At 41.9% G+C, this 26,962-nt stretch overlaps 2 protein-coding genes across 2 annotated transcripts; one reads left to right on the forward strand and one right to left on the reverse strand.

Moving 5' to 3' along the window:
- Positions 1-1,578: 1,578 nt before the first annotated feature.
- LOC310873675 (cholesterol side-chain cleavage enzyme, mitochondrial-like) lies at positions 1,579-12,583 on the forward strand (the record flags this gene model as incomplete). The annotated part of the gene is made up of 9 exons (XM_083786224.1): positions 1,579-1,853; positions 5,699-5,854; positions 7,397-7,596; positions 7,906-8,109; positions 8,961-9,121; positions 9,696-9,862; positions 10,943-11,021; positions 11,840-12,046; positions 12,461-12,583. 9 exons carry the CDS (start codon positions 1,579-1,581, stop codon positions 12,581-12,583), a joined length of 1,572 nt encoding a protein of 523 aa, XP_083642350.1.
- Positions 12,584-13,661: 1,078 nt separating this feature from the next.
- Positions 13,662-23,777, reverse strand: tmem33 (transmembrane protein 33). The gene is made up of 8 exons (XM_083785798.1): positions 23,703-23,777; positions 22,762-22,839; positions 19,569-19,663; positions 18,809-18,996; positions 18,459-18,526; positions 17,815-17,948; positions 16,203-16,286; positions 13,662-14,851 (listed from the first exon to the last, which is right to left on the reverse strand). Exons 2-8 carry the CDS (start codon positions 22,816-22,818, stop codon positions 14,722-14,724), a joined length of 756 nt encoding a protein of 251 aa, XP_083641924.1. The 5' UTR covers positions 22,819-22,839; positions 23,703-23,777; the 3' UTR covers positions 13,662-14,721.
- Positions 23,778-26,962: the final 3,185 nt, after the last annotated feature.

Genomic DNA, 26,962 nt, shown 5'->3' on the forward strand with positions numbered 1-26,962 from the left:
TTTATTTCACAAAACATCAAACAAAAGGTGCTTGCTTTTTCTATTGGTCAATAAGGCGTGTGTGTGTGTGTGTGTGTGTGTGTGTGTGTGTGTGTGTGTGTGTGTGTGTGTGTGTGTGTGTGTGTGTGTGTGTGTGTGTGTGTGTGTGTGTGTGTGTGTGTCAGGGGAAACAGCTAAGTCAAAGACCCCCAACTGTGACAGGCACTGTAGTACTAATGATAAAATCAAAGATCACTCCCCAAGAATTATCTTGAGAAGTCAAAGCGTAAACCTACATTTTGGAATGACTGTCTCTCAGCCATAGATTGGCTTCCTGCCTGTAGAACAATTTACATGCAAATAGACTTCAGTTTAAGGCACTTTGGTGAGACACTGGAGGGAGATGCAGGGAGAAATGGCTTGCAGAAGTTAAAGTAGTGTACATGTACAATGTACAATTATGACTAACCAGGTAGTTATGAATATGCTATATGATTCATAGCAGAAACATCAGAACACTCGTTTCGCTGCAGCGGTTGTGGCAGAGCTTGCCGGTAAAAATGCATCATGCACCTCATCATGCACCAACATGCCTGCAGCAGACGTGGACATCCGCCTTCCTAGATCTTCGTGAAGCAAAGCCATGATGATGATGATGATGATATGATTCATAATACACCACAGTGTGTATCAAAGTAGTTGGCGACACTACATCTCTTCCGTTTGGCCTCCTTGGCAAGACAGAAAGTCAGTTAATTTGTATCCCTAACTTTCCCCTAATGATGAGTCTTCTTCCACATGGTAAAGTAGTTGGAGGCTTGCCACCCAGGAATCTGTGTGGCCGTGGCTAGTTGGCTGTACCTTCAGTAAAGATGGGAGACTGTAGTGGTCATATATCTCTTTATATTCTTTGGACTATATACTCTTTTCTTTTTTAACTAAAAACTATTGGTTAGAATGGATTCAGGGGTACTTCCTCATAAGGAAGAAAACCGGTGTGAATTTTCACATGACCTGATGAAGATTCACACTGAATCGAAACGTTGTCAGCTAATGATGTTTTTATACCTGCAGGCTCTACCCTTTTTGAGCTGAAGCGCAGCACCCACCATGTCGATGTGCGTTACTAAGCTCCCTTTCATGGAATGGATTCTGGACCACCAAAACAAAAAAACTAACATAACATAATTAGACATGCCACAAGTTCATATTTTGTGAAAAAAGCTATTGGTAAGCAATTATTTTGCAGATTGGTCAAAATCTTGGCTAACTTTCCTAAATTCACAACAATTCAGTGTCTCTCAGTTGGAGACACACTAGATTTCATGTACTGTAGATAGACAATAGCTAATTAAAGAGCAAAGCATGTAAGAAAGTTATGTGCACGCACGTGTGTGTGCGCGCGCGCGTGTGTGTGTGTGTGTGTGTGTGTGTGTGTGTGTGTGTGTGTGTGTGTGTTTGCGAGTGTGTGTGCATGCGTGTGTGCGTGCGTGTGCGTGCATGTGCGTGTGTGTGTTTGGGGCCAGGGTGGGGGGGGGGAGGCGGAGTCACTACATACTATCCATGCCACAGAGCAGCAGCAAGTCACATCGTGCCAGGATGGCCAGATGGAGAGTATGTCGTGGTGCTGTTGGGACTCTGTCCTCCTCATCCTGGACACCTCTGGCTCCAGCTGGCGTGCGCCACAGCAGCGACACCGCAGCCATCAGACAGGTATCACCAAACAGCAGCAGCAGCATCGTGAGGCCCTTCAGCGAGATTCCCGGGAAGAGGAGCGCTCTGAGCAGCCTGTACAGTTTCTGGAAGCTTGGTGGACTCAGCAACATTCACCGCATCATGGTTCACAACTTCAACACTTTTGGACCCATATACAGGTAAAAAAGACGCAAAAGGCAACTATGAAGGGTATACTTGACAGCATGCATTTGCAAGTATCGTGAATTTCCTTAAGGTTGTTTTAAATTTGTTTAAAAGTGTCTTGTTATCTGACCTTGCATATTGTAACTCTAGTTTAGGGCAAGGCTATATGAATGTATTTCCTCTTGTATAAACAAATGGGTATTTTTCAATAACAAGAACACCAGGTCAACACTTGTGGCCTTGACGAGACAAGTACACTTGGCAAGTATGGATTATACAACAACAACACACGTCCCATCTGTTAAGTTTAAAATGTTGCTTTGTAGGAATATATATCCATTCATATAGTTATAGAAAGAATTAAACGTTGAAAATGTTAATTCTGAGATTATGTGATTCCTCCTGCATGTATTTCAGAGGTTCTTCAATAATAGAAAAGCTCCATTTATTCTGTATAGCTCTATTTTTGATCATGTGTGTGGTTTTTAACGTTGATGGAAAAATAAGCCCTATCAATAACTTTAAATTTGCAGATGAGGTGGAGTTTTACATCATGGTTTATCATAATTCTGTAATTTCCCAAATTTCAAATTACACAATACTTTTGTAGTTTTCTTTTATTCTGTGTTTTCTCATTTTTCATCTGGCAAATCTTTTGATGTAGTACGGCAGATAAGTAAACCTATTGTGCATTTTATGACTAAAGCATGAAACTTTCAGCATATCATCTACACACCTAAAGGTTTGTTTTCAGACGTGGAACCACTTCTGAGTTGATGGCTGTAAGTCGTTAGAGGCTGTACACATACTGTACACATATCGGGTTGTCAAAAACATGCATTTTTCCCTTTTTTGCAGGCACAAAGACAGTATATCAATAAGAAGAGTTCTGGAACCCACTAGTCATGATCAAATTGCTTTAATAGTTTAAATTAACAGTAGAAGATATGTCAATTGGGTTTCATGGGTCATTAGGTCACACAAACACCTCACATAAACACAGACACAAAAATCGGATTTTCAACCATTTGTGTTCAATTGGATTGAGCATTTGACATCTCTTCTTTTATGACTAAAGCATGAAACCTTCTACAGTGTTTCTATATACTATGAAGTTTGTTTTCAGACGTGGAACCACTTCTGAGTTGATGTCTGTAACTCGTTAGAGGCTGTACACATATCGGGTTGTCAAAAACATGCATTTTTCCCTTTTTTGCAGGCACAAAGACAGTATATCAATAAGAAGAGTTCTGGAACCCACTAGTCATCATCAAATTGCTTTAGTAGGTTAAACTAACAGTAGAAGATATGTCAATTGGGTTTCATGGGTCATTAGGTCACACAAACACCTCACATAAACACAGACACAGAAATCGGATTTTCAACCATTTGTGTTCAATTGGATTGAGCATTTGACATCTCTTCTTAACATATCCTATTTGCAGTAAAGAGTGTCTACCATGCAATGACATTATTAGAGAGGCCTAACAGTCTCCTGAGCATGAACAAAGGGCAGACTTTTAGCACTTGCATCACTTCGTGCACCCTTTCTTACAACCACAATGTATCAGTTCATAGCAGCTCTGTGAGGCTTCTGGAAGGGTGGTCCACAGTGGCTGCCATCCTAATTCTTCTTTCACCCCAATCAGAAGGGCTAGGCTGGATGAAGGGAATGGCATAGAAGCCACATTGATGACCAACAGGGCACATTGGCACAAGTCCTGTCGAGTAAGATACAATCAAACCAAACTGCAGCGACGGCGGAAGTTGCCAGAAGAGGTGAAAGTTAGCAGGCTATAAAAAAAAAAGAAAAAACTCAGAAAAGTGCTACGTACATGAGGCTTCAACAAAACAGTTGGACTTCAATGTTAGACAAGCTGCTTTGGAAACGGAAGACACTGAGTTACTAGGCAAACTTGCACCTGGGGACATGATAGCCCTCGAGGCAAAGTATCATCGAAACTGCTGCAGGTGTCAGCTGACATTGCCAATGGAGTTTGCCAGCGTTTCATGGCAGAAGATGTTGTGTGCCCGCAAGAAATGCGCAATGGACTCTTCACAACAGCTGCGGAGGACAATATTGACCACAATCCGAGCTCTGGAACAGCAAAGGACTCCTTTCATGGCACTGGGATCTCCTTGATGCAGCACCATACACATGAAAGTGTAGGCTCTGACCGTGGTGTGCTTGTGATTAACCAGTCCACTCTATCCACTAGGTCATTCATGCCACTGCCACAAGCCTACACCAATGTGCCACCAGTTGCTCGGAGACAAAGACCTTCAGAGCCCCTCCAGTAAAAGGCCCTTTAAAAGTCTTGATAGCAAGAACAAGAGAAGAAGATGGGTGGTTGAGAACTGTGAAGGCAGCCTTGGATGATCCAGAAACCAACCAGGCAACCTGGGTGTCATGGTCTGCCTATCATGCTCACATCCAGCAGACAGTAATCCCCCCTGCAGCCATCAATGCACTATTGCCTTTATTCCTGGACAACGCACACTCTGCTGCCATGATAAGACATTCAATGGACCTCATCAGAGCAGCACACGCAATAACCCTCTATTGCGTGTGACAGCATGGACTTTCATTGCCACATACAGAGGAAGTGGAGTTTCACGGTTATGAAACGCTGGCAGACTCCATTGGCAATGTCAGCTGACACCTGCAGCAGGCGATCATATGCCACACACATACCCAGACTGAAGAGAGTGTCAATTAGCCCTCTATTGCGTGTGACAGCATGGACTTTCATTGCCACATACAGAGGAAGTGGAGTTTCACGGTTACGGTTGTGACGTACTGTACCTGATGACTTTTCTGCTCGTGTATGTTTGACACTGAAAACCAACAGCTGTGAGATTGAAAGAGCAGCGGTAGAAGTTCCTTTTTCCAGAAGCTGAGTCTGGTGTTTGATGTTGGCCCCATCCAGGATCATGTTCACCAAGGCCAAAAGAGACTTCCGCCGTCGCTGCAGTTTGGTTTGATTGTATCTTACTCGACAGGACTTGTGCTACTGTGCACTGTTGGTCATCAATGTGGCTATGCCATTCCCTTCATCCAGCCTAGCCCTTCTGATTGGGGCTGGGTGAAAGAGGAATTGGGATGGCAGCCACTGTGGTCCACCCTTCCAGAAGCCTCACAGAGCTGCTATGAACTGATACATTGTGGTTGCAAGAAAGGGTGCACGAAGCGATGCAAGTGCAAAAAGTCTGCCCTCAAGTGTACTGCCCTTTGTTCATGCTCAGGAGACTGTTAGGCCTCTCTAATAATGTCATTGCATGGTAGACACTCTTTACTGCAAATAGGATATGTTAAGAAGAGATGTCAAATGCTCAATCCAATTGAACACAAATGGTTGAAAATCCGATTTTTGTGTCTGTGTTTATGTGAGGTGTTTGTGTGACCTAATGACCCATGAAACCCAATTGACATATCTTCTACTGTTAATTTAACCTATTAAAGCAATTTGATGATGACTAGTGGTTTCCAGAACTCTTCTTATTGGTACTGTCTTTGTGCCTGCAAAAAAGGGAAAAATGCATGTTTTTGACAACCCGATATGTGTACAGCCTCTAACGAGTTACAGACATCAACTCAGAAGTGGTTCCACGTCTGAAAACAAACTTCATAGTATATAGAAACACTGTAGAAAGTTTCATGCTTTAGTCATAAAATGCACAATACCTTCCATATGATGCGCCTATCTGCCGCACTAATGGTGGTGAGTGGTGATGACAGTCTGCACTCTGTGTTGTTCTCTTTCAAATGTGCTTGCAAGCAAGCAAGAAGAACTGACAGGGACAAATTGTTTAATTACAAATTACAAAGCAATAACCTTTCTATCTCTACAAACATAAGGGAGAAAATTGGTTATTATGAGAGTGTGAATATCATCAATCCTGAGGATGCAGCTATCCTGTTCAAAGCAGAGGGCCACTATCCCAAACGGCTGGATGTAGAACCCTGGACAGCATACAGAGACTACAGAGGCCGCAAATATGGAATATTACTCAAGTATGTGTACAAAAAAAACTCTGCATCTTCAATATATCCTGAATAACAGAAAAAGGGGAAAGTGTTGAAATTACAGTATGGTGTTTTGTGCAAAACTAATGCTTGGAATGGATTCGGAATGATGAAAACCCCCTATAGGCCATATTGTGAGGTCCCTTTTCGTTCAGTTCCGTTCCCACGTCATGGGCACTACACATTCAATGCATTTATTCATACATAATACCCTTCTGGACTTTGGGTTAAAAGTTCTACTCATAATATCCTGCAGTATTTTGTCACAAGCCAGAAATGTATATAACCAAAAAACGCTGCCGTTTTTGCTTGTAAAATGTGTTATATTGATTTTGGCAACACAAAATCTTTCTCAAATGTCATAAAAACATATACCTAACATCTGAAACAAGTACTGGTGCCTTAGTTTACTCATACGTTAATCTAGATCAGGGGTTTTCAACTGATTGTGAACCAGGGACCACCACCCTGACTAAGAATCAAGCTCTGGACCACTGTTGTGTTGGGAGGGTATATGGGGTAAGCTTAGCGCTTTTATAACACTTGCTAATGCTATGCAATATAGGCTATAGCTATACATACCACTGTTTCTTAACAGATGGTCCACGGACTATACTAGTTAGGTCTCTGGCAAAATAGGCCTGCAGGTGGTCCATGGGAAAATGTTTTTTTCACATGGACTTTCAGAAGTCCATCAAATGTAAGAAAATATTTGAATCGATAGCTAATAAAAAGATTGAAATTAAACATCAAATGTAAGAAAATATTTGAATCGATAGCTAATAAAAAGATTGAAATTAAACATCAAATGTAAGAAAATATTTATTGTATCAAGCCAAGGCATTATTTAACTGAAATATACGAGATATATATCTTTTGAGAACCACTGATCTATTCCTATCCCACGGTTACACTTCTCTTACTTTATCCATCCTCCTATTAAACTCAGATTAACTGATACAGTACTAATAGAGCAGACAAATGGGCACATTTCCTAATAATGATTCAATCAGGTAAGCTGGTAGACTGCACCCACTCCCTTTTCTGTGGAATTTCTTAACCTCAGACTTCCCAGTAACTGATAACATTTATTAGTTACAGTACTTAAAGGAAATTTAGAATATTTTGCCTTATGATGATGATGTCAATGGTGGCAATACTGTAAAGGCCTTTTTTTTTTTTTTTTAAGATATTATTTTGCGGCTTACGCCTTTTATTGATTTTTGAAGGGACAGACAGTAGGCTGACAGGAAACGGGAGAGAGATGGGGGGATGACATGCAGTAAAGGCCGTGTCGGGCTCGGGAGTCGAACCCGCGGCACACTGCGACTGGATTACCAGTCAGGTGCCCAGACCGTTACGCCACGGCCTGGGCTAAAGGCCATTTTCAACACTTTCCCCTTAGACAATTCCCGGCAACTTTATTTTGTTATTCAGGATATATTGAAGATGCAAAATCAGCTGAGTTTGTTTTTTTTGCAATTAGATTGAGGTCAAATGACATTATTACTGGACTATTTATCTATCTAGGACCGGTGAAGACTGGAGGTCGGAGAGGGTGATCCTCAACAGGGAGGTTATCTCCCCGAAGGTGATGAGAAACTTCATACCCCTGCTGGACGAGGTGGGTCAGGACTTTGTGGCTCGAGTCCATAAGAAGATAGGGAAGAGTGGAAAGAACAAGTGGACCGCCGATTTCTCTCATGAGCTGTTCAAATATGCACTGGAATGTAAGACTATATGGGCTTTAAATCTCAACTCTTAATTTATTGGCGGAAAGTACTGCACTGTTACTCAAGTACGTTTTGTGTTTCCATACATGCATGTATTGATACTTTTACTTATTTAAATAAACGTAGTACTTTTTCCACCACTGCTCGAATTTGACAACTGTGATTACACTGTTGAATGACACGTGTCACACGCTCAGTAACGAAGTAGTTCTAAATTGCAGTATTGGTACTTTTACTTAAGTAAAACAATGTATTACTTTTTCCACCACTGCACTAAAGCTTGTGTTTTCTATGTGCTCTCTGCAGCGGTGACCTCGGTGCTGTATGGCGAACGCCTGGGCTTGCTGCAAGATCACATCGATCCCGAGTCTCAACATTTCATCGACTGCATCACCCTGATGTTCAAGACCACAACCCCCATGTTGTTCCTGCCCCCACGTCTGCTGAGGCTGATGGGTGCCAAGCTGTGGAAGGACCATGCCAAGGCCTGGGACGGGATATTTAACCACGGTATGCCCTTAGCAACCAGTCATGTTTATTTTATTTTAAGTGCAATTATCAATACCCAATTTTAGTGTTCAATTCAATTCCCTTAATAAAAGTGCATAAGTATAGGCATCAAAATGTACCAAAATTAAAAGTACTCATTATTCAGAAGGTCCCATTTCACAAAGTTTACTACAAAGTAATAGTAACTAAACATCTTCAAATCATTATTGTGAAGCCTGTACAACTAGGCTAAACAGCAGGGAAACTGGGTTGTACTGAGTTTGACGCGTGCAGTGATTAATTCAATGTCCAGAGAGTTGTGTTACTTTCGGATATGTCAATCCATTTATTAATATCCACTTTCTTTCATCAGTAGTATTCAAACGTAAATAAACTGTGTAAACTTTCAAACAAACAACTGAACCTGTCGACCACGCACGGTCGAAAACTGTGTCGTCTTCCCCTGTCGCACCTGAGTGCCATCACACTGATGAGTGTTTCTAGTGTGACAACCACCCACCATTCTGACTGACTGATTCCCATGACGTCATCGTAAAGAAGGACATCATTAATTAGGTTAACAAACAAAACAAAATAAACAAAAAGCATTTTGGCTCCAACAATTATAGTGGCGTAACAGCCAGGTACAATATGAGATGTATAGTGGAGTAGAAGTAAAATGATTGAAAATTGGAAGTAAACTCGAAATTGTACTTAGCTACTTTCCATCACTGGTATCTTCTACAAATTACTGCAGATATGACACCAGGCATCTGGACACATTTCATAAACACAGGAAACTTTACTGTGCATTTCTTGAGTGTGTGCGTGTGTGCGTGCGTGCGTGTTGCTTTTATGTGACTCACCACCAGCGGACCAATGCATCCACAAATGCTACAGAAAGCTACGCGAGGAGACTGCCTGTCCAAACAAATACCCAGGGGTCCTGGCCAACCTGCTGATGCTGGACAAACTGCCCATCGAGGACGTCAAGGCCAGTGTCACGGAGCTGATGGCTGGGGGAGTGGACACGGTACACACAGACACATGCATTGTACACATCAACACACTTGCATTCTGGTCCGCCAAATATAGACGGAACAGTACATTTCTTCACATTATGACACCACCAAATTCCTGGTATGCTGCATGAGTATGGTCTACAAGTGACCAGTTATCTGTCTACATAACATGCTATCTAAGTTACATTTTAGCCTTTGCATAAGCCTGCAAGGTCATTAAGAACCAGGCTTAACTTGACTGTGGTGTGGTTCTTCTGTTCTGTGAAGTGTTCCATATAACGCTGCTGTGTGGTTCTGTGAGATGTTCAGACTTCCATATAACGCTGCTGTGTGGTTCTGTGAGGCGTTCAGACTTCCATATAACGCTGTGTGGTTCTGTGAGGTGTTCAGACATCCATATAACGCTGTGTGGTTCTGTGAGGTGTTCAGACTTCCATATAACGCTGTGTGGTTCTGTGAGGTGTTCAGACTTCCATATAACGCTGTGTGGTTCTGTGAGGTGTTCAGACTTCCATATAACGCTGTGTGGTTCTGTGAGGTGTTCAGACTTCCATATAACGCTGTGTGGTTCTGTGAGGTGTTCAGACTTCCATAACGCTGCTGTGGACACTGTACGAGTTGGCCAGACACCCCGGGCTGCAGGAGGAGCTGAGGACAGAGGTGGCTGCAGCAAGGGCAGCGAGCCAAGGAGACATGGTGGACATGCTGCAGAGGGTCCCTCTGGTCAAAGCAACCCTGAAGGAAACACTGAGGCAAGGCAAACTACACACAGCATTATCCTTAGTGTTAATGTGACTCAGAGGCCCCTTTTCCACCGGTTGGTTTCCAATGGGAACCGGTTCAGTTCTTTTTGGTTTTAGTCCATGAGCCAGAGCTACAAAATTGGAACGTTAATTATGAATTGAGTAGGCAAAGCCATACCTATATTAGATTGTTATCACCATGAAACTTCCCCAATTGAGTACTTACACGAAGACAATTATTTATTGAATTACAAACTTTACATTTTTAAATATGCAAATGAGGCCTATAGGAAAATATGCAAAATAATCGAAAATATGAAAAAGCTACTACTGTGGAAGGGTGATCATGTATTAATCTACTTGTATTGATCCTATAAACAATTTAATATAGGTCTAGTTTTTCCCACCAATTTTGGAGCTCTGGCTCATGGACTAAGAACCAAAAAGAACTGAACCGGTTCCCATTGGGAACCAACCGGTAGAAAGGGAGTCAGAGTGTGAACCTAAAGAAATACAGTATATATTCATACTGTACAAACATGATGCCAGTATAACTGATTCAGAGCAGCACACAGTTTGTTTTGAAACCTAGCCAGTGTTCTGACATGTTTCAGTATATATACATGTATATATGTATATGACATGTTTTTTGTCCGGGTAGCTCAGTTGGTAGAGCAAGGTCATGTGTTCGATCCTGGGCACCGCCAACTCAGCGATTGAGTAGCATGGCTTGGGTACGCAAGTCATGCGGTAACTACTGGGAGCTGATGGTAGGTGTTGCGCTCCACCTCACCAATCCATCTCGCACTGTGAAACAAGGATAGACTTCCACCCACACTCTGGCTGATACCGACAATAAGATCTACTTACTACATACTTGAGTATATACAGTATGTAAGCAAGTCGGAATGATGGTGGTTATGTACTTTTACCTCATTGAAATTCTGATCAGAAAAGTCCAAAGTTACCACTTCTGAACACTTCTTGTGATCATGCTTTCATGTCATGTTCTGCTGGCAGTATAGGTTAAGTCTACTTGATTATCTCTCTCTCTCTCTCTCTCTCTCTCTCTCTCTCTTCTCATTCCAGGCTCCATCCTGTGGCAGTGAGTTTGCAGAGATACATAACTGAAGATATCATCATTCAAAACTACCACATACCATCTGGGGTAAGAGGCTGCTTAAGTGATTAATGTAGTAAATTGTATTTTGTATGTATGGTTTCAGCATGGTAACTGGTATAATTAGACAATTTACATTTACAAAATGTAGGCATTTAGTAGACGCTCTTATTAATCCGGAGTGACTTACATACACAGTAAGCACTAAGCAAGGAAAATACGAGGTAATACATCAAATGCATAGAAATAGTCATCTAGGATCACAGGTAAACCAAGACCTGATCAATCTAAACTAGTGATGCACCGAATATTCGGCAGCAGAAAATATTCGGCAGAAAATGGCTAAAAATGCATTTTCGGCCTATTCGGTTTCGGCCCGAATAGGCAGAAAATATATCACCGAATAGTGTATGCAATTAATGCATTACAAAGAGCTGAATACATGTTTTATGGACCCATAATAGTGATTATTATTTAAGTTAAGTTTTGCCATAACCATTTATTTTGCCATAAATTAGGTAGCTTTAAGGTACGGCCATGACCGCTATGGTAGGAAAAAATATATATATTAATCATATTCGGATATTCGGTTTTCGGCCAACTGTTTCCTATATTCGGTATTCGGCCAAGAATTTACCTTTCGGTGCATCCCTAATCTAAACAGTACTGTATATATCAAAGACAGCCTGTCAGTCTACTGTCCTATCAACAAAGGCATGAAGGCCCCAAAAATCGGTATCTGTACAAATGCCAGGTGTACAAATGACCTGGCATCTGTCTACAAATCATGTAATCTAAATTACATTTTAGATTAGAGCTAGTGTTTACACTGAGCGTGCTACTCTCTCTCTGTTGTGTTTCTATAGACTCTGGTCCAGTTAGGCCTGTATGCCATGGGCAGAGACCACAAGGTATTCTCCAGACCAGAGCAGTATCAGCCGTCTCGCTGGCTGAGGTCGGAAGAGCTCCAGCAGCACAACCAATATTTCAGGGGCCTCAGCTTTGGCTTCGGCCCACGGCAGTGTCTCGGACGCAGGATAGCAGAGGCAGAGATGCAGCTATTCCTCATCCATGTGAGATACACAGAGAAGGCTAGCCTATATGTTAGAACCAGTGGTGGTAAAAGTACTCGATTTTCTTTTACTTAAATAAAAACATTATGAAAAATGTCCCATTTCACAAGTTTTCAAATTATTAAGTATTAAACTATGTCAAAAATAGCAGATCTACAAGCTCACAATGTGTCGCGATTGAGCTTGTAGATCGGCTATTTTCAGCCATTTGGTGGGTCCAGCGATCCAAAACCCATTTATTTTTCCCATAGAGATTTCCAAAAATATTGATCAAGCCATCCATCCAGGCTCCTGGTGAATCATGACCATACATTTTAAAACATTTGAGGAAAAAGTGTATATGGGAGTGTATATGCATAGGACACTAAAGGCCAGTATTAATATGTTCTTGGATTGACTTCTGCCTTTTTGCAGATGCTTGAGAACTTCCGAGTGGAGAAACAGCGGCACATGGAAGTGGAGAGCACCTTTGAGCTCATCGTGATACCAGAAAAACCTATTCTATTGACCTTCAAGCCTCTGAACAGCAGCCGGTGATTGAAAAGGTCAGAGCTGTATGCTGGAGACTGACAGATGATGAAAGAATCAGAGAAAAAATGTATCCATTTCAAGTAACTGATTAATAAAATATGATTGTCCAAAAAGGATCTTTTTATGAGAATGAAAAATAGCTCATATAAAGAGAAGCTGACACGCTGCCCTAACTGTAAACCTAATCTCAGTTTTACGCGTCGAGAGCTCGCAGATAGGCTATTTTCACTGAAGATACGATACGTCGTGTAGGGTGAAAACAGAAAAGTGTATAAAATGTGTATAAATCGACACAAGGCCACTTCGGTCAACCAAGTAAAGGGTTCAAGTGGTTAAGCAAGCATTTTATGACGTGGTGAGGTTTAGTGCCAACAAAAAAACGTTTCAAACGTCCTTCTACCGAGGGCCACATACCATCCTTGAGCAGATAAGAGATGTACTAGTCTCCCACACAGCAGGTTCAGGGCCCCCTATAGCTCCGTCCGGCGGACCTGCTAACAACAAGTACATTTACTCTTCTTATATAGTATTTTTCAATACTTAATACTTTTTATTTTGTCTGTGAATATGCACTACGAATTGTTAACCAGTGGTGGAAAGTAGAAAGTACATGTACTGTACTCAAGTACTGTACCCAAGTACTGTACCCAAGTACAATTTTGAGGTATTGTACTTATGGGAGTATTTCCCATTTTCAATACTTTTACATCTACTCCACATCTCAGAGGCAAATATTGTACTTTCAATCCATTGCAATTATTTAAAATGTTTAGATACTAGTTACTTTGTAGTTTTATATTATTTGCAAAGCATACATTGCCACTTCAGCCTTATTTATTTAAGAGTGCTTGTAGATTTATTTGAAATGGGACATTCTGCATAACAACTACCGGTAGTTTTACTTGGCAATTTAAGTACATTAAAGTAAATTGTGAATACTGAACTTTTACTTGTAACGGAGCATTTCTAATAACTTTGACTACTAAAACAAATATGAGTACCATGGTGGTTAACCATTAGTTGATAGACACAGAAGCTCAAGAAGAAAAAAAAAATAGTGGCATCACATAAATGGAATGCAACCTTGTTTGTACGATTTTCTTCATTTTATTGACTTATTTATTCCATTTTAATTCTGGTCCTACAAACATGACTTATCTGTAAGCAAATAAATACATGTAACATAGTAGAAATACCTGGGCATGCAATAAGCATATCTACAAAAGCCACAAAGAGGCTGAATCAAATGCAATTCATGAAAATTTGCAACCTTAACAAAATCTAGAATGCAAATTATGCATTTTCAGCACCCTTTCCATGTGCTGCATAAAACCATGCACATTTGATGATTCATATATGCAATGTGTGGTACCTTACGATAGACTTAAAACAAAACAGCAGATACCTTTTTTGCTAAATGCAGCACCCATCTTTACACACCTCTAGATCTAAGTGTTAATGGCATTTATAGTAGTTGTTAAAACTTAATCATAACATCAAATGTTATGCACATAAAAAATGGAATTGGAAGATGTATACATTTCACACAACATCCTCTTTCATCCACGTTTCCTTTGAAAAACAATTATATAAAAAAATCTGAAACTGTATATAGTATATCTTCATTTAAATTACTAATCTCTGAAAATGCATGTTTTTTATTTATGTGTCAGAATAAGCGATTATCATGAATAAATAAAGGTGATAGTAGGACAGGTGTCAGTCAACCGTCACGTCGCAGCTCATAGGCGACTTCGGTTCTTTTCAATGGCCCAACAGAGGAGAGCGGATCGAGGGGGAATGTCCAGCTTCTGAATGAGGTCAGATCATTAAAAAAAAATCTAATCAAAATCAAAATCAAAAAGACACCATGAGGGTTTCAGTGCACGGTAAAGCCTGGTCCTCCACTGCCACAGTACACAAATATACAGATAAGCAGGACTTATTAGACTCGGTAACATTCTTCGGTTTGTTGGTATATAAGGTCTGTGGTTCCAACAGAAGTTTATAACGCCAACCCTCACAGCGGGGGGAACAATACAAAAGTAAAAACAAAAACAGATCAGAAGGTGTTAGGGTTTCAGAAGGAGAGAGAGAGAGAGAGAGAAGAATAAGGTTGAGGTGGTGGTGGTTTAAGTTAAAGATCAGACTCCTGTGGGGGCCAGGCGGCTGATGAAGGCAATGCTGCTGTGGCACGCCCTCCTAAAGAAGGCGGGGCACGTGGGCTTCATGATGAAGTGCTCCAGGAGGATCCTCAGCTCCGTAAACAAGGTGCTGCATGGGGGGGGGGGGCAGAGGCACCGTTAACCCCATTTTGGCCTGATGTCAAGTTGTCAACATATTTTCACGATTAAAAAAGAACAACAGATCTACAAGCTCGTAGCGTGCCACGAGCTTGTAGATCTGCTGTTTTTCAATAGCTAAAATTATAACAATGTTTAAAACACCAAAAAGGGTTCCCGCCCCAAAATGGGTTAACTTTTTCTAAGTTTACAAAACTTAGCTAGGCTAAACGGTACCTACTGGTGCTATCGACGCGTATGTTCGTTCGTAGACAGCCGTATACTCCATAATCCATATATGAAAGCAGTGACCGATTATTTACCTTTAAGCATTGCTCCGGTTAGTATGGAGAGCCTCCGTCCCCACCTGCTATGGGATTTTTAAATCCAGCTCCGTTGAGCCTCCAACAGGATTTTCAAAACGCATGTATCTCAAAAGGTTCGAGAGCTGTCCATGGTGAGCCGCCGACGCACCCGATGATCGTAAATCATTTGTGAGTTTGTACCACATCACTGAGCACATGTAACTGGTTGTAATGATAGCCAAGGGGTCTGAGCTAATGCGAGTGGTGATGTGCTCATAACAAAAGGCCCCGACCTTCCTGAATAACCCGGAAAGGAAACGAGGCTGCAGCAGTAGAGCGGACGGGTGGCAGTCCTTATGTGTGCTTATGCTGCCCCCTGCTGGCAGCTAAAAGGTTAATGAGTATCATCGTTACTGTCGGAAAGCTTTGCATGTCCAATACAATTTTTTTTTTATCATCATCTTAAACATTTTAAAAATGGCATGAATAGCAGGCCTACGCGCTCACAATGTGTCACAACACTCTTGTATGATGAAGTAGAGTATTAAATTAAATTACCGAAATAACAAAGTCAACATATGGAGTTAAGAGCCTTCTTCCCCACAGCAACGATATGCCGATATGCATTAATGCCCTTCCCTTTATACTAAATATTCAAGGAATGGGTGCATTAACCCATTTGGACCCGAGAACCGATTCTACAAATGTCAGTGGTTCTCAAACCATTTCATGTCAAGGACCCCCAGAATTATCTGTGATCGGCCGTGAACCCCAATCTCAGATTATGTTGTTCCAGGGACCCCCCCCCCCCAGAAGCAAAGATTTGAGTTCAAAACGTTTGCTCTAAAATAATATATATATATATATATATATATATATTCAAAGATTTGGGCCATATTTTCACAATTTCTCAAAAATATCAGATCTTCACCGTGCCGCGCTATGAGCTTGTAGATCTGCTATTTTTCAATAGCTAAAGTATAACATAATGCCTAAAACACCAAAAGGGCTTTACAGCCAAGTTAAATGTTGACTCACCGGCAGTATGGGTTTCTTCTGGATGTGTAGCGGAGTGTGAGGAATCTGTAGTAAATGAAAGGCTGCAGTAGGCTTCCCTGGCCACTGTGAATGAAAACAATCATTACTGCACATTAGGATTTGCCTCGTTTCAGGGAATCCCTAGGACCAATTTTCAATATCCCAAAACTCACTAACACTCGGTCACTTGGCAGTGTTGGTGGTGTTACAGTGAAATCGGTGACCTGCCGAAATATCTGACCATCTTGTGGACTTCACACAACTTAGATACTTACATGGAGGTCTTTATATATACGTGGCCTAAATACCGCTAAGTTGAACTAGTAGCGTTCGGAAACTGATGTTATGTGAGGTCTACACGATTGTCACATATTTCATCAGGTCACCATAACACTGCCATGCTGGAGTGACAAAGTGTGAGTGAGTGGCCCGGCCGAGATTTGGGGTCTATATAGATATCTATCTATCTATCTATCAATTAGTAACGCTCGTCGCCCAGGACGGAATTAATAAAAGGACAGAGATTTATTGATATAAATTGAAAACCGATCGCATCGCTCCACAGGCTGGGAGCATCTGTTGCGCAACATTCAATGTTATTTCCGGTTGGGACGTCATCGAAAATCCCCCCCCCCCCCCCCCCCATTTTAGCGGATGATATCGAAAATCTTAAAATGTGATTAACTCCTGCTCTAAATCATTCAGTCCAATTCTAAGCAAAGATTATGTTTTAGACGGCCCATCGCGGTCACGTCGCTAGTCACATTAGAATTAATCATAATTATACCCCCCGCCTCGGGAGTGTTTTGGCTACATCAGCTACATCCGGGATAGCACCTGGTGCGTCGCTAAATGTGCTCCGTTGATGTAAATCGCTGGGCGCTCTGATTTAATGTTCCTAAATACCCCCAGGCGTTCTAGGTGTTCATGTACTGAAGAGCATTTAATATACGTTTCCATCTCTGGTTCTCATTTGGCCTTTTTGTATATAAGCCAGGTATTTCTTTGTCCATGCCATGTGTGACGAGGATCATGATGAAGGCGAGCTAACCACAACGCACAAGAGAATTTCAAATAATCTACACTGAATCCCAGATCTTTTGTCCTGCCAGGGCGGGTAGGCCAAAGTTAAAATTTCTGAAAAATATACATTTTTCAGGAAATTACGTTTTTGTGAAAATATATAAAGTTTTGTGACTTTATATATTTTCAATTACTTCCATGAGATGGGAGAGGTGGTGGAGTTAGTTGCAGTTTGAGAGTGCAATGGAGTTAAGGTTTTGTCCAAATAGGTTTTACTACTTTCCATTGGTTCAATATTTTCAAAACAACAGACGTAAAGGGTGTTTACTGTTCAATAGCACTGATTTATGCAAAAAAAAATTATCAAAAACCTCAAAAATTGAGTTTAGGTGGTTTCCTCTCAACAGCAACAATATGCTACATTCAGGTTTCAAAATTAACCAGAACAAATTCATCAGAACATATTGTGATGAAGCCCGTTGTCATGGAATAAAATGGAGTCTGTGCAATTATTTTACAGGTCAATATCTGCAATGCTAGTGACTTTTACACATCATGTTTACCTTTAGGTTGAACATAATAAGCATACCTGAAGAGCATGAAAACGGTGGCTGGCATCAAAAAGATCTCATTGCAGGCAATGAACTTGAGGATGTTCTGCTGGTTGGATGTAAGCTTGTCCAGGAAATTTCTGATGAATGCTAGGCTTGTGGGACCCACGGACTACATGGAAAAAAAGAAGAAAAAAGTCAAGAGCTAGTGTCACTTCAAGGGACACTTCACCCTTTTTGCAAAAAATGGCCAACAACTCTTACAGTACATAAATCTAGCCTACTAAAGACTACTACAGAGATGTATGGTTTCAATTCTTCATTCTCCCAATGACAAGGATTTCAATTTGATTAATCGTTCAACCCTATTTCAAACATTTGTGTGATCTCATGCATTGTCTTTTCTCCAGTTAATCTACACAGCACACAGAGGCGGTTATAGCGGACCCCTACAGATAATAAAAATGCAGCTGGTAATTGATTTACCGGTAATCAATTTGGGCTTATTTATAGAGACATGTAGTACCCAGTCATCAAGTCCCTGAGGTGAAACTACTCATGTGGTTATTGAATCCCCTGTTATGTGTCAAGAAGTGTTTCAGGGGGCAACCGCCTTGGTTTATTAAGACTGTTGATACACATCAAGAAGTGTTTCAGGGGGCGACCGCCTTGGTTTACTTACATCCAACACTTTCTTTGTATAGGTGGTAGCATGAAGCAGGGAGAAGAGGAAAACTGGAAAGATGCTCACTGGAGGTAATGGTTAAGGCTTCAACGGGTATCGACATAAAACACCATAGCAACAAAGTCAATTCACAGCCAGTAAGGCCATCCAAATAATTTAAATACAGCTGTCTGAGATGTCACCAGTGGCTGCAGCCAAGCCCAAATTAGACATCTTAACAAGCAAATGTGCTTATTCTGGCATTACGCCCCAAACAGCATACTGCCATGGGGAGGCAAAACTTTGATGAAAATGAATCTTCATTCAAACCACAAAGGCTAGCTGACGCCCCGTAAAGATGAGGATACTTGTGATGGGGTAGGAGTTGACGAGGATGAGGGAGTACAGAAGGTAGTGACAGCTGTCCTCCTGTAGCGCCTGGGCCAGGAACGCCCGACTCAGCTGGAAGCGGGGAAGCCTCTGGTGCAGACGCAGAGCGCTGGTGAGGGCGTTGGCCAGCAAAGCCCGCTGGTAGAAGTTGGCCGCCGCTTGGGTTCTGAAAGCACAGCCGATATGGTGAGGATTAAAATCCAGCGTTGATTTCGTCGACTTAAAACTATGACGAAAAATGTTCCGTCGACTACCTTTTTCCCCACTGACGAAAACTAAATGGAAACTAAGCTATGATGACTAAGACTAAATATACTGACAATTGTCAACAAATAAAAACTAGACTAAAATGTTAGTGAGGGACTAGTGGACAAGAGATCCAGTATAAGTCATTTTACAATTACAATTATATTACAAATGAATAGCCGATCTACAAGCTCACAACGCGTCGCAGCAGTGTAAAATCAGTCATTACGACAGCATCAGGCCCGCCAAAATACAGTTTAGTCGACTAAATCACCTGTAGATTTAGTCGACTAGACTAAACACTAAAACATTCCAGGTGACTAAAACTAAAATGAAAACTATTCAAGAGACTATGACTAAAACTAAAATCAACACGGATTAAAGCACGTGGTTATTAGTTATAACGCACTGAATAGGGAAATGGTTCCAATATTGCACAACTCAACATATTTCACAGGGGAACGTCAAGATACAAATGACTGGTTTCCTTACCCCAACAGTGGCAGGATGAACATGACTGAGCAGTAGACAGTGAACAGTCTGGACAGCCACATCGCCGTTTCCAGCTTATTGCTCAATAAAAATTGCTGAAAAAGAAAAACATACGTTTTTTTTTTAACCCAATCATTTGGGTTTAACTTTTTAAGCAAGCACTTTCAGATTTAATTAAATTAAGACCCGAGCTCGATTCTAAAAATGCGTTCTACATACTGTTTTCGGACAAATCTATGTTGTTATATCAGTGGTTCTAAAACTTTTTCAAGTCAAAATGATATGCATTTGGCCGCTCTCTAAACTAAATATGACTTATAAGAACGACACAGGATGTGTCACACCCAACTTCTGTATGGATGACCCAGGGCTACCCATACGACGCGCCTTTGATGTCTATGTGTGCACGTCCCTGCATTTAATGACACGTGGTGGAATCAGGTACTGTATCTACTGTATATTATGAATCAATGTCACGGATGAATCATCTCTATTGTATTGTGGTTACATCATGCCAGCACATGTACAGCAGCAATGTGAACTGAGCTGTTTTGATCCCATTAGACTGGTCCCCTAAACCAAACAGTCAAATCAATTAAGTGAATGAAATAACTTAGTGCTACCGTTTGTGACATGGGAAGAAAATGATTCTGTCTTTATTATATCAAAAGCACATGGGTGTGAATGATTTAAAAAAAAGTTTTCTTCACACACACACACACACACACACACATTTATGCTTTAAATAGATTTGATTATGACGATAGTAATGGTGACCCATTTCAGATTCAGACCAGAGTAAATATGTATTCTTTCAAAAATAAATGTAAATTTCTTTCATACATTTCTAAAATAGCCAATCTACACGCGTATATTGGTAATGCATCGTGACACGTGAGCTTGTAGATCGGGTAATTTAGCCATTTTGTTTTTAAATAGGGCGCCTTAAATGGTTAGTTAGTTAGTCACGAGGCGCTGAAAAGGTTTGTGAAAGACTTACAAGGTGCCATTGATTGATGGCACAGTGGTTAATTTGAAACACTTTAGTTTCAGGATCACACTACCTTCCTCAACAGACATGTGGACATAAACACTGTGGAAGATAACATGAACATGAATGTGAGGTGTGTGTGTGTGTGTGTGTGTGTGTGTGTGTGTGTGTGTGTGTGTGTGTCTGTGTGTGTCATTTAGGAGCGCCAGCTGCTGTGCAGTTGGCTTCATGCTGCCACACAGAAAGTCCTTAACCCAATTACCTTCAGCAGTTTTTATGGTGACTATGAGCTGTCCATGTGCCGTGTGCAGCTGTTGTAGGTGAAGGCTGTGACAAAGGTCTGGCTGTGCTGTAGATTTCTCTTTTTTTAATATATATATATATATATATATATATATATAGACCATAATCTGTACATGACGGCCTGGTGATCCAAGCACCCTGGGCTGTATTTTTTTTATTTATATATCTGACAAATTGTGGAAATAAATACAATATGGTAAAAGGTTGACTGCCCACTCATTTTCTTTTAAAGAAGGGTGGAATACGTATCCTGGTCGCTGAACAAGTAGGTTGCCATCACAGAATCATTGACCAATTTGACCTCATTGTAACATTGACAGAATTTGGCTTGCATCTCAAATAAACATGCCATCTCTCTGTACCTGTCTTTAAAAAATAAAAATAAACTCTGATGTACTTTTCAGAGCGTCTGGGCCACTAGATGGCGCCATACTCTGGCCCTGTTGGGCCAGTGGAAAGTACTGTGAAGTACTGTGAAGAAGATGATTTCTGTGAAATCGTCTCTGTAATTAGTTACCACTAAAACAAAAGCGTTACATGATCCCGAATCAAATCATTCAAAGACCGACTGTGTGTGTGTGCAGCACGGAGCGCTGTGTCAGCCTGCGCGGAACAGTGGAGGCTCGGCCAGAGCCATAGAGTATAGACAAGAGTTGCGACATTGCGGCGGCAGAAAACAGCCACGGTCACGTGGTTCATGTCATTGGACTGAAGCCCCATGAAGTGAACGGAGTTGTCGTAACTCTGTCTTACTCTATGGCTCTGGGCTCGGCTGGTGTGGTCTGCAAGCAGTTCACAGCTCGCCTCGCTCGCTCCTGCGGAACGTGCGCCACTCGCTCACGTTCAGAGGTGAGACTGCTTCGCGCATGGTCGCAGACATGTTCCTCTTATCATCCTCATCCGTCGATTTAATTATGTTGTTACCCGTGTGGCGAGACCACTGGAGTTGGCTGGGGTATGATGCAGCCAAAAACAAGGTATTTTGTGAGCTCTGCGGTTCCAATGCCCACATGACATATTCAGAGTTGAGCTCTGCAGTTCCAATGCCCACATGACATATTCAGAGTTGCCGACAAGTAAGTTAGAGAAACGTCTACTACGTGTATAACGTAGCACATCTCCGGCCGGGCGGCCGATAGGTGTGAACGGTTTTGCCGATTGACGTGCTAATGGGGGGACATTTATTTAACCCATTTTGGGGAGGGAACCCCTTTTGGTGTTTCAAGCATTCTGTTATACTTTAGCTATTGAAAAATAGCAGATCCACAAGCTCATAACTTGTAGGTCTGCTTTTTTTGAAGAATCGTGAAAATGTGACGCAAATCTTTGAATATATATATTCTTTCAGAGCGAACGTTTTTAACTCAAATCTTTGCTTCTGGGGGCGTCCCTGGAACGACATTTTCAGATGGTGGTCGGCGCCAAATACATATAATTTTTGGGGTTCTTGACATGAAATATTGAGCACCACTGATGAAACATAGGTATTTAAGAAAACTTTACGATTTAGAAGATTTTTTTTAAAGAATCGTCCTCAGGTCTAAATGGGTTAAAACAAATGCGGCTTGCATGCTGTGGTTTGCTACCAACAGAAATTTGCATGCACAATGGCTGCCAAAGTAGTCTCTTGTTTTTTCGCTCCCCTTAGAAGTTAGACTGGGCCAGCTCTAAACTGACTGGGCCACAGCTCTGTGGCTGTGGCCCAGTGAGTGTGTGTGTGAGGGAGTGTGTGCGCAAAGTTTGGCATCAACCGGGCCAACGGTGCCGGAGATTAGCTGTACACAGACGGACGGACCCGCCCACGCACACACAGGGATGGACGGAGTGCAAAACATAATCCGACTCTCCGCAAGCCTTCGGCCTGGTGGAGACAAATTGGAGCTATTACTCAATACTCACCACTGGCCCCAATCGGGGGGGAGGGCTTGGTGGTTGTTGTTGGTCTGCGTCAGACATCTTTCAGGAGTGTGGGTCACCCTGTTGGCAAGAGAAGTCAAACCATGATCCATTCAAAGCACTTTACAGTATAGTAGCCTACCAGCTCCACCTGTGCCATGTAGGGATATAATAGAGATCTAAATCACTACCATCAATAATACAATGCAATAATGTAATTTACTGCATTGGTACTGACTGATTGTGTCATATCCACAATATCAAAGTCATAACTTAAAATAAGTCAATGTCAAAAATATCCATAGCTTTTTACCTGCTCGACGTACATAAGTGAAAGCTTAGCCTTGGATCAAGATCATTCATAGAAGTATTTTTATTATTTTACTTTCAAATGTCAATGTCGATAAAATACATCCCTTTGATTAAATGGATAGTCTTCATCCAAGGCTAGTGCTAGCTCTGGTGCAGAGCTAGTCTGGACCAGGGCTAGCTAGGCTAGTGCAGTGCTAGTATGATCTCGTTATTAACTGGGTAGCTGGCTATAGATTGTCAGTACTGAATGTCCATAGTTGTAGCGCTACGTTAGCTGAACAGGAATGATCTGTGAGGTGTGATTTAAAGTATTGATCATCATCATTGATCATCAGTGAACAGGTTCATGTTAATAGCAGCACGCTAGGTCGCTAGCATCAGGGACGCCCAGTCTAGAAGATTCTCACCGCTGCTGCTAACTAGCTAAGCTAAGTTGGTATAGCTAAGCTAAAGATAGCAGACATGGCTACAGCATTGAGCTTTCAGTGACTACCGGCATCATACAAGTCTTGCAGTGCAACACTCCAACAGATCACGCTGACAGCTTTCACCGGGGCAAAAAACATGGCACGTAGGTATAACCGCTTCTAATCGGTCAATGTGTATATATATGTGTATGTTGCTTTGCCTACCTCAATATCATTCAATAAAATCAACTCGTCGGTGCTGGCATGCGCTCTGTTCTCCTACTACTGGATGGAGACCTCTCTGATCAGCTGACCGTACATCGTTTCACTCGCGAGATTCGTCTTCACAACGGGAGGAGGCAATAGCACCCGGGTGCTGTGTAGCAAGGACTGTCATGGATGTGATTTATTTTATGAATGGTTACTGAAAGAGCCACGTTTCGGACATGAACTGAACTTAAAGAAAACAGGGCCTTGGAGAGACATCAACAAGCATATAGTTTACCTCAAACTGGCTTGTCATAACAGTCATTCAGTGACATGTACAGCATGCAGTGGTGGAAAAAGTACTCAATTGTTTTACTTAAGTAAAAGTACCAATACTGCAATTTAGAACTACTTTGTTACAAGTAAAAGTATGGAATTGAAAATGTACTTGAGTACAAAGTACAAAGGTTTCAGCATCAAAATGTACCGATATTGCAGAATGTCCCATTTCACAAGTTCAAAATGTGTAGAAAATCTATTGAAAATAGCCAAGCTTGTAGATCGGCTATTTTCAGATGGCCGAAATGTATAGGGTTGAAGTGGTTAATGTATGTTTTCTAATCAAAATGAACTAAAGTTTTCAAATAATTGTAGTGAAGTAAAAGTACAAATTTTGGCTCCGAGATGTAGTGGAGTAGAAGTAAAAGTACTGGAAATTGGAAATACTCAACTAAAGTACAAATACCTCAAAATTGTACTTAAGTAAAAGTACTTAGTTACTTGCCACCACTGCATAACAGTCATTCAAATGTACAGTAGGCCTACTATGTCCCTGCAGGCCTATTCGACCATATACTTTTGCTTGTTTTAATGCTATTTTACGTTTTTCTCTATTCTGCCCTGTAAAGCACTTTACGCTGCATTATTATGTCATGAAAGGTGCTATATAAATAAAGATTATTATTATTATTAATAGATGTTCAATATGTTTAGCCCAAATCACTGCTGAGCCATGAATCACTTGGCTGACTCATTCCAAAATCATATCTGCCAAGTCACAAAGTTAGTTTAACTAGTCCTTACTCCTTACCCGTTGTGAGATATTTGCCCCCCCCCCCCTTGTGGCCGTGAAGGGTACTGCGCCCGGGTGCGTTTGTAATTGACTAATACATTAATAATAATAATAATAATCATTAATATATGTGCAGCATTATAGAAGGCTATTGTGTGTGTGTGTGTGTGTGTGTGTGTGTGTGTGTGTGTTGTCGCTGCCCCCTGGTGATCGCTGATCGGATAGGCTATACACTATACAGCAAAACGCAAAATGTATTTTTCAAGGCAAAGATAAAGTAGCCTAATTCAGAAGAAGAAGCTGTGAGTCGGCTGTCAGAACTCAGCACCATTGCCCGCACGGTTCACAGTTCACACCACTGCAGCAACACTGACACGTTCATCGGAGTGACTGCTGTCTCTGTGCCGTCTGTGAAGAGCCATGAGCCGCGACTCCCGGAGGGGCAGCAACACCGCCGGGTAATCTACACTGACTGACTCGAGACTTGAGAAAAAGACGTCCAAAAGTCGTTGTCTGTGTATAGGCTAATTCATTGGTAAAAGTATGCTAAATAACTAATTTTTAGACCATCTGGGAAATAAATAAATAAATGAATCCGCGGCGGCGAGAGCCCCCCCCCCCAACGCAATTCTATAGCCTACCCAAAGGTAAAACGCACCCGCCGCCTATGGAGCTAAGGCAGTGTTTCTGACACACAGACACACACTCAGACATTGTTAGAATTATAGTATGATGATGATGACTTGGCAGAAAGTAATTTTGGAATGTAAACAAGCATTTTGAGGACATAGCATATATACATATACAATACATCTAATCTAATAACAATAATGATGGGGAGGCATACTATGGTCCGACGGAGCATTGGTTCGAAGGAGCATTGGTCCGAGGTGCGTTGGGGGTCGGGAGAAGGTTGGGGTTAGGGTTAGGTGTCTGCCCCTGGGGAGGTTAGGGTTAGGGTGAGGGTTTGGGGGTAGGTTTAGGTGTGCTGCCCCGGGGGAGGTTAGGGTTAGGGTGAGGGTTGGGGTTAGGGTTGTGCTGCCCCGGGGGAGGTTAGGGTTAGGGTGAGGGTTGGGGTTAGGGTTAGGTGTGCTGCCCCGGGGGAGGTTAGGGTTAGGGTGAGGGTTTGAGGTAGGTTGTCGTTAGGACCAATGCTCCGTCGGACCAAACATGCAGTGCCATATGGCGCTCTATAGGTGCATGTGCTATATAACCATAAGTGAATAGGGATTAGCTGCTATGTGGCATTTAATTCAATATAGCCTATATACGCTGGACATCATTTATAAAAGGGTTAAATAATTAAATGTGCATGCAAAACATTATTTTGTGTGTGTGTGTGTGTGTGTGTGTGTGTGTGTGTGTGTGTGTGTGTGTGTGTGTGTGTGTGTGTGTGTGTGTGTGTGTGTCGACCACTGCCAAACCCACAGCACAAGGAAGCTACGTCATCTTCGACAACGATGGTCAAGGAGGAAGGTGTGTGTGTGTGTGTGTGTGTGTGTGTGTGTGTGTGTGTGTGTGTGTGTGTGTGTGTGTGTGTGTGTGTGTGTGTGTGTGTGTGTGTGTGTGTGTGTGTGTGTGTGTGTGTGCGTGCGTGCGTGCGTGCGTGCGTGCGTGCGTGCGTGCGTGCGTGCGTGCGTGCGTGCGTGCGTGCGTGCGTGCGTGCGTGCGTGCGTGACTTGAAAATAGAAACATTTTCAAAGTTTCTTTGTTAGAGTTAATGGTCAACATTCTGACAATCATTGAGTTTGTACAGTGACAGGCCCTCTCCCCATCCCTCGAGTTTTGCTTTAGTAAACAGAAAATGAATTTCAGGTGCATGGGTTACAAATGTCATCCAATCAGGACATACTGCGGATAGGGAGAAGCCTATGGTACGCTGGCCATCAGGGACGTGCAGAGAGTGTTAGAGAGGCAGGGGCTGAAATCCCGTAAGAGGGCACTTTTGAAGTTAGTGAAAATAGCAGATCTACGAGCTCTCTGCAATCCAGTACTCTTTAGCTAGTAGAGATGCGGTGTGTACGACATGGATTTTGAAAGAAAATGTGTTCAGCGCAAAATGCTGCGTTCAAGTTCAGGAGACTTCGGAGAAGAAGAAATTCACCTGAATGCATGCCTTCGGGAAAGGAGAGGGCAGTCTGGAGAGGGCAGTTGTTTCACAGACGGGGTAAAAGGGCATGGGGGCTCAAGCCCCCTTTGATGTCTA

This window comes from Protomyctophum parallelum, assembly GCF_964188405.1.
Source record: "Protomyctophum parallelum genome assembly, chromosome: 16".
Classification (NCBI taxonomy): Eukaryota; Metazoa; Chordata; class Actinopteri; order Myctophiformes; family Myctophidae; genus Protomyctophum; species Protomyctophum parallelum.

Coding starts and splice junctions, on each gene's coding strand:
- tmem33 (XM_083785798.1), bottom strand. CDS start 22,818: ATGTCTGACGCAGACCAACAACAACCACCAAGCCCTCCCCCCCGATTG. Junction 17,949..18,458: donor ATACAAAGAAAGTGTTGGAT/GTAAGTAAACCA, acceptor TTTTCCATGTAG/TCCGTGGGTCCCACAAGCCT. Junction 14,852..16,202: donor AGAAGAAACCCATACTGCCG/GTGAGTCAACAT, acceptor CCCCCCATGCAG/CACCTTGTTTACGGAGCTGA.